Source organism: Onychomys torridus, chromosome 4 (assembly GCF_903995425.1).
Source record: "Onychomys torridus chromosome 4, mOncTor1.1, whole genome shotgun sequence".
Lineage (NCBI taxonomy): Eukaryota > Metazoa > Chordata > Mammalia > Rodentia > Cricetidae > Onychomys > Onychomys torridus.
Window position 1 is genome coordinate 10,308,040 of NC_050446.1, and position 11,157 is coordinate 10,319,196.

The 11,157-nt window shown below is 51.4% G+C and overlaps 2 protein-coding genes across 5 annotated transcripts in view; one reads left to right on the forward strand and one right to left on the reverse strand.

Annotated features, from left to right (window-relative positions):
- Nucleotides 1–2,142, reverse strand: part of Ak8 (adenylate kinase 8) — a 121,989-nt gene extending 119,847 nt beyond the window's left edge. The window contains exon 1 of one of the 2 annotated variants that reach the window (XM_036183025.1): nt 1,617–2,142. In XM_036183025.1, the coding sequence (XP_036038918.1) occupies nt 1,617–1,700 (84 nt within the window). In that variant the 5' untranslated portion in view covers nt 1,701–2,142. The remainder of the gene's footprint in view (nt 1–1,616) is intronic. The other variant, XM_036183024.1, reaches the window with a different exon arrangement.
- Nucleotides 1,213–10,860, forward strand: Spaca9 (sperm acrosome associated 9). 3 transcript variants are annotated; one of them, XM_036183029.1, is made up of 5 exons: nt 1,792–2,360; nt 7,047–7,223; nt 9,167–9,369; nt 9,914–10,061; nt 10,789–10,860. In XM_036183029.1, the coding sequence occupies exons 2-5, from the start codon at nt 7,080–7,082 to the stop codon at nt 10,798–10,800; spliced, it is 507 nt and encodes a 168-aa protein (XP_036038922.1). In that variant the 5' UTR covers nt 1,792–2,360; nt 7,047–7,079; the 3' UTR covers nt 10,801–10,860. The 3 variants fall into 3 exon arrangements, with proteins under 3 accessions (XP_036038921.1, XP_036038922.1, XP_036038920.1); XM_036183028.1 differs by lacking the exon at nt 1,792–2,360 and adding an exon at nt 1,213–1,232 and having other exon boundaries at nt 9,914–10,815; XM_036183027.1 differs by having other exon boundaries at nt 9,914–10,815.
- Nucleotides 10,861–11,157: the final 297 nt, after the last annotated feature.

The following is an 11,157-nucleotide window of genomic DNA, read 5'->3' on the forward strand; positions in this document are numbered from 1 at the left end:
TGGGCTCACTCTGCGCTTAGGTGTGTTGCTGCATGCATCTTGGTTAAGACGGTGTATAGAGAGCACAACCCCAAAATACATGCTCTGGGTTGGTAATGCCAAGAGTATGTCTCAGGACAAGAGAAAAAGAAGCCGAGACTGTGACAGTGAACTGAATTCTGGGAATGGTGTCAATGTGGGTGAACAGCAGTGGATCTGTGAATCCCATAAGATTCACAGACATCTGATAAAATTTCAGTCATACATACTACCACAGAGACCCAAGTGCAGGTGAAAGGGGACAGGATCCAGGACCCATTTCTGTCTCACGGCTTTGACAATACCCATGTTAGGTGGCTCAAGTGTAGACACTGAAGAATACCACCATTTTTATAACTTCCCAAGCCTAACAATATTTGAAAATAAAATGCTTTTGTGTTTCTGGTTTTTAAGGAAATGATCAAAACAGTAGAGACACTACCCAAATGAGCTTAAAGCTTTCTTGGTGATTGCTCCATCAACCCAGATAGAAAACAGGCCAGGATCACCAACCCTCTCCCCTTCCCTGTCTCCCAATTTAGCTGGTTTATTTGTGACCGGCCACTCCCTGTCTCCCCCACCACTACCACTTCCCAAAGGAAGCATGTTTGCTGGAAACTTAGGTTCCTTGGCCTGGGCTCACGAATCACCATGGTTCTGTTTTGGGGGGGCTTCAACACATCAAATGGCAGAACAGGGTACTGGAAACTGAGCCCTAGTTTACCCTTGGCCCCCAGAATCTTTGAGTGGCTAAGAGCTTATCAGTCCAGCTGCTAAAAGCCTTTTGCACCTGTGAAGCATAAGTGAAAGACTGGACCACAGATCTGGGCACAGGCTTGGCCTCAGGCCACAGCGGGTTGGGAACCAGGACAGACTGGGAGCCAGGATGAGGGCTGAGGGCTTTGGAAAGGCCAGTTCTGAAGATGGAGGCTAAGTAAAAAATACACCGCCTTAGTAGAAGTCACCCAATTAGGGAGGTCATCTTGAACTTGGTCCCAACAGGAATGAAGACATTCTAGTGAGGTAAAACCCGTGTCTCCTCCCTGTGACTGACAGCTGAGACAATGGACACTGAGACGTTGGAATTTCCCACAGAACCTCATGCTGGGCGAAGAAACAGGCTTTAGCTTGGTGCCAGACAAAGGAGGTTCCACAGAGTTCTTACAACTTGTCAGAGCAGCTTGCAAGGGAGAATGGAGCCAAGACAAAGACGGGTTAGTAAATGGGTTAGAACCACACTTGACTGGGCCTGCTTAGTTATGAGCATCTCTGGCCCTCTAAATCCAAACCTCATGTTTGGACCCCAAAACTGGACCTGGGGGCGGGGGCATCACTAGACTTTTATGTGTTCCTCTTCCCAATCTGGTCATATGGAACAAATCTTTCTGTTTTTCACTGTTGCTTGTCTCCTGAACTGGTCTATTGAAGTCAAGTGGCTGATCCTACCTTGTTAGGGGTGCAAGGGCCCAGCTTAGGTAAGACCCAAGGCTCGGCCACTACAACTCCCCCCCCCCCACCACCAGACCGTGCTGCCAGCCTGGCTCCTGCGGTCTTGTGCCTCACTCCCCACCCTCGGGCGCCCGGCCACCTGGTCACACCTGCATCATTTCGAAGATATGGTTGTCCTCCCCGTACTGAGGCATTTCCGGGGGGATGAGGTGCGGGGCAGTAGTCGCGTCCATGTCTCCGACTGCTTGCCGTTCCCTAGTAACCGCGTTGCTAGGACGCTAGGCTGTGCGTCATCCATGCGCGCCTCCGCTGGGGCAAGTCCTGGTCCCACCGTTCCATCCATCTCGGAAAGGATCACAGTAGGCTCTCCCTCCCCAGGGCAGAGGGGCCCCCGACGGGCCTCAGTGCAAAACCCCAGGACATCCCGAGGGGCCACAGCGCAAGGACTCTAGGATGCCCGGGGGGGTCACAGCGCAAGCCCCTCAGGATGTCCCCAGGGTCCATAGCCCTAGATCCCCAAGCCCTCTTGAGGGAGATTGGATCCCAGAAACCTGCTTCTGGTGCAGCTATCGTGTGATAATGGACCCTGACTCTGCTCCACGAACCTCAGTTTCCTCATCTTTAAAGGAAAGACGCTAAGCAGATGTGGGTCCGGCGTCCGGACCTGGGCGGATCTACTTGGTTTAGGCAGCCAGGCCATGTGACCTGATTGCCATGGCACCTGTGGTCACAATCGGTCAGGATGGCCTGGTCTCTGAGGCCTCGACCCCGCCCACTCCCGCTTCTCGAGACCTGAGGAGGGCCTTCCTGCCCTTCGGGGCACACACACCCGCGGAGGCACTCCAAGCTTCTGGGCACTCTGTGAGGCGAAGGCCAGTCCGAGTCAAACCAGGGTAAAGGGGGCTGGGGCACCGCCCAAGAGCTAAATCCAAAACACTTGGGGAAATGGTGGGGGAAGAGGCGGAGGTGTCCTGGCCTAGGGGAGGAGAGCTTGCTGCTGTTGGAACGGGCAAGTGTGGCAGAGTACTCACCAAGAGGGAGGGAGGCACAGCCTACAGGGATAGCCCAAAGTCCAAGTGCTGGGTGTGTCTGGATGTACACTGTGAACTAGACAAATCTGTGGACCTCAGTTTCCACACTGAGCAGTTGGGGCAGCTCAAGCATTACTCCCACAACTTCTCTGAAGTATTGGGCAGTGATTTGTGGTGGAAAGTGGGCACTGTGGGTAACTGTCCATAGTGGTATCCATTTAATCTTTAGACTAATCTTAATCTCACTGCAATCATTTTGGACAGCAGTAACCCTCCTCTTCAAAGTTTTTGTTGTTGTTTGTTTTTTTTTTTTTGTTTTTTTTTTGTTGTTGTTTTGTTTTTTCAAGACAGGTTTCTCTGTGTAGTTTTGGTGCCTGTCCTGGATCTCACTCTGTAGACCAGGCTGGCCTTGAACTCACAGAAGTCTGCCTGGCTTTACCTCCCAAATGCATGCGCCACCACCACCACCCGGCTACCTGACTACAAGTGTTATTTTTATTTATGTGTATAAGATAGGACAGAGGAAGAGCAGAGGCCAGAGAAGGGTGTTTGGACCCCTAGAGCTGGAATTATAGGCAGTGAACCAATAGATCTGGGTTCTGGGAACTAAACTCAGGTCCTCTGGAAGAGCAAGTGCCCTTAACAACTGAGCCGTCACCAACCCCTGTAGTTCATCTGTTTATATAGGTCAATAACAGGTTTGCTTACAGAGGTTCCTGAGGCTGCAGTACCAGGCATAGTAAAATGACAACCTTTCTTCTCAGAATACAGAGGAGAACCTGAAGAATAAGGCAGGGCAGAGGAGTTAACTGGGTGACTTTGGGCAAGTCGTTTCCTCTTTCCAGATCTTTTTTCTCACCAGCTGCTGGGCAGAGAACAGTTTCAATAGCTTGAAGAGTTTTGATCCAAACTTACTCCTTGGGCAGAAACAGAGACTGAGACCTAGCAAAGGGGAAAGTCTTGCCGAGGGCTGTAGCTGAAATCAGAGGCAGCCCCAAGGCTGGCAGCAGGCATCCTGGCCTGGGATTTTGACACTTGCCCTCTGTCCCCATGATTGCTTCCTCAGAGGCCTCGGGCATTGGTAGACTTGTCAGCTGTGGAGCAAAGACGCTGCCTCCTCAACAAAGAATACAGGAGCCAAGCTGCAGCTTGCACTGGGGAGGTTCGGTGTGCTTCCTGGACATTTCTGAAGTGGTTTCGTTTCTCCTCATTTATTTTCAGCCCTAGGCACTTTTCATACCATGATCTAATCTTCTTTAGCAGCCTGGAAAAATACAAATCAATTAAAGCCTAAAACCTATGGGGTAATCACTTTTTCCTCCCTCCTCCCCCCAGAGAGAGAAGCGCCTGCATTCTGGTCTTTCATCCACTCTAATTTGGCTGCAGAGGCTTGCGTTCAAGGGACAATCACTTTGGATAGCTTGTTACAGCCCCTTTTGTGACATCCCTGACGTGTGCGTGTCACAAGTTGCTAGGATCAAGAACTGAGCCAGGTTTGCTTTGGGGGCTCATGGGGCCACAGCAAGCCAGTTAGCACCATCTAACCCAGACGCCCAGAGAGGGCGGTTGGGGAAGCTGAACACACAGGAGATGGTTCCATGATTGCTCTGGATAGGAGTAGAAGTGATACCCAGAGTCTAGCTAGTGAGGGCCCCCAGAAGTGGTTGGGTAACTTTTCAGATCCCACCTGTTCCCCAGCAGCCACAGCCAACTCGATGCCTGCCATCTTGTCATGTGACAGATCCTGGCTTGCCCTCTTCCTGTGTGGTTTCAGTTTCATCCTCTGACCATCCTATGTGATCATTGTGGTCCCTTGTCCTAAACTGTGGCCATGGATTGATATGGTATATGCCCAGGGCTTCCCTAGAACACTGTTGAGTGAGAGGCTGTTCTCATATCAGACTAGTGTCTGGCAGACCGCATGGCCCTGGCTTCCACGTGTCCATCCTGCCACACTCTGAGCTCTCTTCTGACCTCTTCCCCCTCCAGCAGAGTTCATCCAGGGCAGGGCCTCATATTCTGTGTCCATTACTGTAGAGCCCAGCACTAGACTGTATCTGGAACAGGGACGGAAGGACTGAATGTGGTGTTCATCCCACCCTCCAGCTTAGATGCCTTCAGCAGTTTTGAATATTCACCTTGACCTAGGGGTCCCTTGGCCTGGCCCTGTCTTAATTCCTTGCCCCTCAGCCGAGTACACTGCCCACCTATATACCTTCTTTTCAAGCTTAGAGTTTAACCCCTCCACCAAGAAGGATAAGCTCCCAGCAGCCCTCACTTCTCTTTAGGTACTCACCACGCCTGTTGTGATAGTCCCCTATCACCTGCATGCTGGGTAATCACGGTATCTCTGAGGTCCCCACTTTCCTTACAACTGTCATCTCAGGGCGTGCCACCCCAAGGCTGGGTGGCTGCTGCTATCTCCTGTATGTTAGGGCACAAACTCAGAGACTTGTCACCTGAGGTCGGTAGTGAGGGTGGAACGGGATCTGAACCCAGGACCCGTGGTTGCAGAACAGCCTTGACTCTTGCCAACCACAGCACTGAGCAGCATGGGCAGAGAGCAGGCTAACGAGGCACACTCTTCGTTTACCTGGACACCCACCACCAGGTCTCTCTGACTTTCCTAGGTTATAACTTGAGTCATTTGTAAGCTCTGAGCTGGAGCAGGATGGGACACTCATCTGTAAATGGAACGCAAGGGGCCCTGAATCTCAACAGTCAAGATAGATCTGTTAATACCATGCTCTTCAAAACAAATAGCAAAAAATCCATTTAGAATAAACTATCAACACTTCATAAAGACAGTCTTATTATTACAGATTTTTCTTTTTATCACAGGCTCTGGTAGGGGAAAGGCACAGTATTTCTCTAAAATTCTGTTCTTTTATTTTTGGGAACTTTCTTCTTAAGTATTTCTTTTCTTTCTTGAATGGATGCTGAGTTTTTTGGCACTCAATCCTTAAGATTTGTCTTTTTCCCATCACCTTCAACCCTCTCCAGTGAGTCAGAATTCTGGGGAGGGACAAGAGAAACCCCCCCATGCCCAAGTGAGCTATTCTGCCCCATGGGGAAGAGGCCGTGGACATGGCAGATGCCCGATAGATAAACAATGATCTCAGCCCCAAATGCACCCTGTCCACAGCAGACAGAAGTTCAGGAAGGCCTGGAGGGAGGAAGGGCTGCCCTGCCTCCAGGGGGCTGATCTGCACCAGGCCACCCAGGGCTACAGCTATTCCCAGCTGTCAGCAGACACAGTGCATGTTAGTAAATTTGCAGGAGGCATCCACTTGGATTGATGGGGTTGACTTCGGGACAACCCTGGGCCTGTAAAAGGCCCCCCCTGCAGTCATCCCTGAGCTCTTTGATTTGCAGGCCAGCATCCCTAGGGGCCATACTCTTGTCTGTTCTCAGTTCTTACACCCCCCTACAGCTATTGATTTTATCACAGAACTACCTTCCCAGCTCCACCTTGTCCTCACTAGGGAGCTGCCTTCCTTACACTTGACCTTGTGTGTATGCCCCCTCTGCTTCCAGCATCTTGGAATGGCCTTGGCTGGGTGACAGAGGCTGGCATGCTGGAACCTGGGCTCTGTGTGCACTGGGGTAGGGGCAGAGGGATGTGGGGCAGTGAGGATGTGTTCTGGCATCAGGAAGCCTGGGACCCAGGGGCCTATGGCACACATTCGCTGGGACTCCCTTATCTCCAGGTCTCCATATACCCCCCTGGACATTACAGGGTCTGGGCTGCCGAGGTCCCTTCTAGCTCTGACATTCCCTAAAGATTATAAGCATTTTGCCCAAGGTTGGTTTGGTAAACAGTGACAGCAGCCCGCTGCCCTCTCTGCTCATGGGGGATTCTCAGTGTTTGAGGACAGCCACCATCACATCACATCAATGATGGCCCCTGGGCTGCACTCCCTGCAGATGGCGTTACTGATCAGACAATGTGGTAATTAACATAAGACAGGGGAGGAGTCTGCACCTGTATCTGCCCTGGAAACCTGCAAACCTGAGGAGGCTATGGTTCCTGCCCCAAGCCCACAGAGACACAGACATAGAGAGTCACACCCAAGCACTGACTCTTTCCCTGGCTTAGCTCACAGGAGAATTCCCAGACTCTCACCAACTTCACTGTGGTAGACATTTTTTTTTTAAACTGACATATTGCTGGTTTGGGGTCTTGTGGCATGTCTCTGAATCCCAGGTTCTGCCACAGAAGAGGTCCCGGATGCTGTTTGTGCACATACACTTGAGACAGTGTGCACATGTATGAGGGTAGACCCTATGATCTGGAGACACTGATGACCAGAGAAACTGTCCCTAGGTGAAGGAAGCCACAGCTCATGGCAGACTGTGTCCTGGAAGGATAAATAGACAAGGTCAGACTTGGTGCAGTGGTGGACAACTTGAAGGACCTAGAACAAGCATGTGGCTTCCAGGACCTGCTTCCTTTCCCACACAGTAGGGGCACATTCCTTCTGGAGGGCACTTCAGATGGAGAGTCTGATCCCTGGGGCTTCAGGGCTCTCTTCTTCCTCCCCATAGACCCTTCCTGTCCTGTGAGACCCAAGGACGACAATGAATGAGGTGAAAGAGACCCTCCGCAGCATCGAGCAGAAGTACAAGCTCTTCCAACAGCAACAGTTCACCTTCATTGCAGCACTGGAGCACTGCAGGGAGAATGCTCATGACAAGATCCGGCCCATCTCCAGCATTGGGCAGGTGATGCCTGGCAAGCAGGGCGTGGTGCAGGGTGGGGTAGGGTGTTCTTCCCAGCCCAGGCCCCTCACCCAAACCGTGGAGCAGTGGAGCCCTAGAGAGGAGAATGGCGGGTTAGTTTCTGTGCCGACTCAGATTCTAACTGATGGAAACAGTCCCGCAGACACGTACATACCAGATATGTAGCTGTGACTAAAATATGGGCTCAAGACTCAGCCAGCTGGGCCTTAAGTCCATCTGACACCCTGTAGCCTTGGGCTGGTGAGCATAGCTCACTAACCTCAGTTTCTCCACCTGGAAGGCACATCTAACGAAAGCATCCATGGAAAACTCTTGGCCCACAGTAAGCACTCAAGTATATAGTGTCACCTGTGAGCTCTAGGCTGAGCTCTGGGGATTTGTTGGTGAGCAGGTCGATAATGGTCCTTCTCAAAAGGTTCTGCCACACACTGGTGCCTGGCCCAGCTCACTGATGGGGGCTTCGCAGACACTTTTATTTAACCTGTGTCTTTAAAGGTGAGCTATTGTTCAAGTTTACTCAGTGGGGCTGGAGGCCTTCCAGGAAGTTAGGGGCCCTAGCCACTGGGCAGCTAGGAACATATACACAAGTGGATCCTAGAACTAAGAAAGCACCTGCCGCAAAGAAGTCAAGCCTCCATGAGGGATGCCCATTAAAGGGCCTGGGGGTGGGCATGGTCCAGGCTCAAAGTACCCGGGAGAAACAAGACCACAGAAAACAAGCAACCTTTGCCAGAGGCATCCGGTAACATGGTTTTTCTAAATTTTGTAAAAATTTCTAGTTTTTACTTGAAAAAATGCTGACCACATGAAGAAAATGCACCATGCAACCTGCATCCACGCCCACCCAGCTATCACAGTGGTCCACTGGTCCATATTCATGCCCCTGAACTACTGGAGGGGCAGCTGGTTACACTCCCCCCAGCAGCTCAGCCTTCCAAGGGCATGGGGCAGGTTTTCAGTCTCTAATAGTGGCTCAAGTCCCACTTCCTAAGCACCTGCTTGATAGGGCTTCCCACCTTAGGTTCAGAAGAGATGCTCTCAGATCTACCCACGAAGCCCCCCTTACACATCCAAGGAGGCCACTCAGTTGTGGTCACACCTTGATGTAGTCCCCACCCCAGGTACCTGGACAGGTATGTTGTCAGAAGCCTCTACCTTACAGGCATGGGAGGAATCTCTTCAGATCAAAGAAACAGGGTAGCCCTGTCTAAACAGAGGCAGTTTGGAGTACCAGAGGAAGCAGAGGTGCCCTCCTTTCATCACTCCATGGAGAGTAGCAGCTGGCTGTGAAATGACTGAATCCACTCTGTCCTGTAGCTCAGGCAGTTCTTCCTTAGCGCAAGGCCAGCCACCTCACCTTGCCTGTGCTTAGATGCAAAGTGCCAAGTAACTGGCAGAAGGCCCATAGAGGGATCCCTACCCCTACCCAAGGAAGCCTTGGGAAGCAGAACAGAGAACTGGTGTTCTCAGCATGTTAACTATGCAGTTTCAGGGAGGTTTTAAGTTTACTCAGTATACGAAGTCTGGTATGGACTGTGCCCCACACTGGAGACGGCCTCCCATTCCAGGTTGGGGTATCACACTGCACTGTCCTCATGTGGACAGTCATTCCAGTCAGGCCTGTAGTGGACTTTTCCTAACTCCAAAGTGCAGTACAACCAGCCTGAAGGATTCTTGTTTCTTCCTCAGTGGTTTGGATAAGCAGGGTGGTGGAGCCCAGGCCACTGTGTGAAGAGGCCAATCAGTCAGGCCACTTGTGTTGGCACCCAAGCAGGTCATTTCTCATGTCCGAACCTCTAGCATTAGAGAGTATGTAAAACGAGGACTCAAAAAGGCCGAGACCTAGTGTGGAGAGCTTAGGTGATGAGGCCTGGGGCAGTGGCCCGTCTCTCCAGACCCAGCTCCTGACACGCTGGCTCCTGCAGGTGCAGAGCTACATGGAACACTATTGCAACAACTCTACAGACCGGAGAATTCTGTTCATGTTCCTGGACATCTGCTCGGAGCTCAACAAGCTCTGTCAGCACTTTGAGGCCCTGCACTCCGGCACCCCTGTCACCAACAACCTTCTCGAGAAATGCAAAACTCTGGTTAGCCAAAGCAACGACCTGAGCAGCCTCAGAGCAAAGTAAGTCCCTCACGGGTGTACATGGGGCAGAGTGTTGAGAGGACAAGAACCTGTGAGCCGGTTCTCCCCTGCTGGCACGGGTCACAGCCTCTCGTTTATACAAGTCCTAGAATGACTGAGCTAATTAACCTGATCTAAAACTGGGTCAGACATAGGAGGACCAAGAATGTCTCCTAGGACTTAGAACCGGACTAGGGAGAAAGTGGCTACAGAAGTGGGACACCTGAGTTATATCCCCTGAAGTTCCATGGTGACCCCAAAGAATCCAAAGCTCTAGAATCCATTTCTGGGAGTCTAGATGTTAGGGCGAGAAGGGTTGAAGGTAGCTGCTATTTTACAAAAGGTGGGAGGTTCTCCAGACCCTAGTCCTGGTGGTTGGGAGCTCTTGCTACCTACACCAGACATACCTGGGGCTCTTGGCCTTGAACCTTCTCAATCAGAACACATAGGGATGGAGCCTGAGGTTGTGTGTCTGGTTCTTACACCTCCCGGGGTGACCTGCTGCCTATGAGGTAGGTCTCACCACCTGCTCACTATCCTGCAGGTACCCACATGATGTAGTGAACCACCTCAGCTGTGATGAGGCCAGGAACCACTACGGAGGCGTGGTCAGTCTTATCCCTCTAGTCCTGGACTTAATGAAAGAGTGGATTGCTCATTCTGAGAAGCTTCCTCGTAAAGTGCTGCAGCATGTGAGTGAGGTCCTGGGTAGCCAGGGAGCCGCTGCAGCAGCCAGACCTGCCCAGCACTGGTTAGGAAAACACAATTATAGGCAGCTTGCAAAAGAGAGCCTCAAATCTAGGGGGAAAGACAAAGGCTCCCAGATACCTCCCTGGAGACCACCTGGTGGGAAATTGTAACTCAATGTCAACCTTGGCTTCCACGGTTCATCCATTCTTACTGGGGGCCAATACACAATTGAGAACCTCTTTCTCTCTCTCTCTCTCTTGCTTTTCACTTCTAACCTCCGTGTTGATGAAAGGGATCCTTACTCATGGAGCTGCCCAAACAATGTGGTGTTGGTAGGGCGTATCCCAGAGGAAGGGTGCTGTGCTGATGCCCAGGCTTCCTGCCCATGCTGTGGCCTCTGGCCCTGTAGTGAGCAAGTGGAGGGGAACCACTTAGCTCCTTGTCTTGAAAAGGGCAAGATGGAGATGAGCTGCAAGGTCTCTCATGAACAAATTAGGGGGAAGGGATCAGGAGGCTGAACTCACCTGTGTTCAGTTCCCTGGACCAAAACAAGGGATGAATGCTCTCCTTAGTTGGGAGAGGGAAAACATGGCAGAAGTCAGAACTGTTCTGTGGCTCTTGGACAAGCCTGGCCCTGCAGCAGTCTAGTCTATCCACACTGTACATGTATACTCCTGGCTTCTCTGCCCGCCAGAAGTGAGCTCTGACTGTTGGTTTTTCCCTTCACAGGGGACGACTTAGCTTCTGTATTGTGCTTCCTTGGGGGGAGACATTCAAGAATAAAGTGTTCTACCACTTCTCTGCCTGGCTTGGTTTCCTGGGATTTACCTGTCCAAAAACCAACCAACCAACCAACCAAAGAAACAAATAAACAAAAACCCTGTACTTTTAAGACATCAGAGGACACTGGGTGGTGGCCTCACAGGCAAAAGCCCCTCTTGGACAGCACCAGAGACCTCTGCGGCCAAACTGAGTACTTCCCTTCAGAGTGGGCTGCCTCTAAAAGGCTTAGGCCACAGAGGGCCAACCTACAGGCTTCTCCAAGAGTGAATTCCTTGTCTGGCAAGAGACCTATTCAGACAACCCCTGAGTTTTCCA

Excerpts from the sequence above, each read along its gene's own strand:
- Spaca9 (XM_036183028.1), top strand. The coding sequence starts at position 7,080 with ATGAATGAGGTGAAAGAGACCCTCCGCAGCATCGAGCAGAAGTACAAG. Across the intron at positions 7,224-9,166 it reads CCATCTCCAGCATTGGGCAG|GTGCAGAGCTACATGGAACA; the intron begins GTGATGCCTGGC and ends TGGCTCCTGCAG. Across the intron at positions 9,370-9,913 it reads CTGAGCAGCCTCAGAGCAAA|GTACCCACATGATGTAGTGA; the intron begins GTAAGTCCCTCA and ends ACTATCCTGCAG.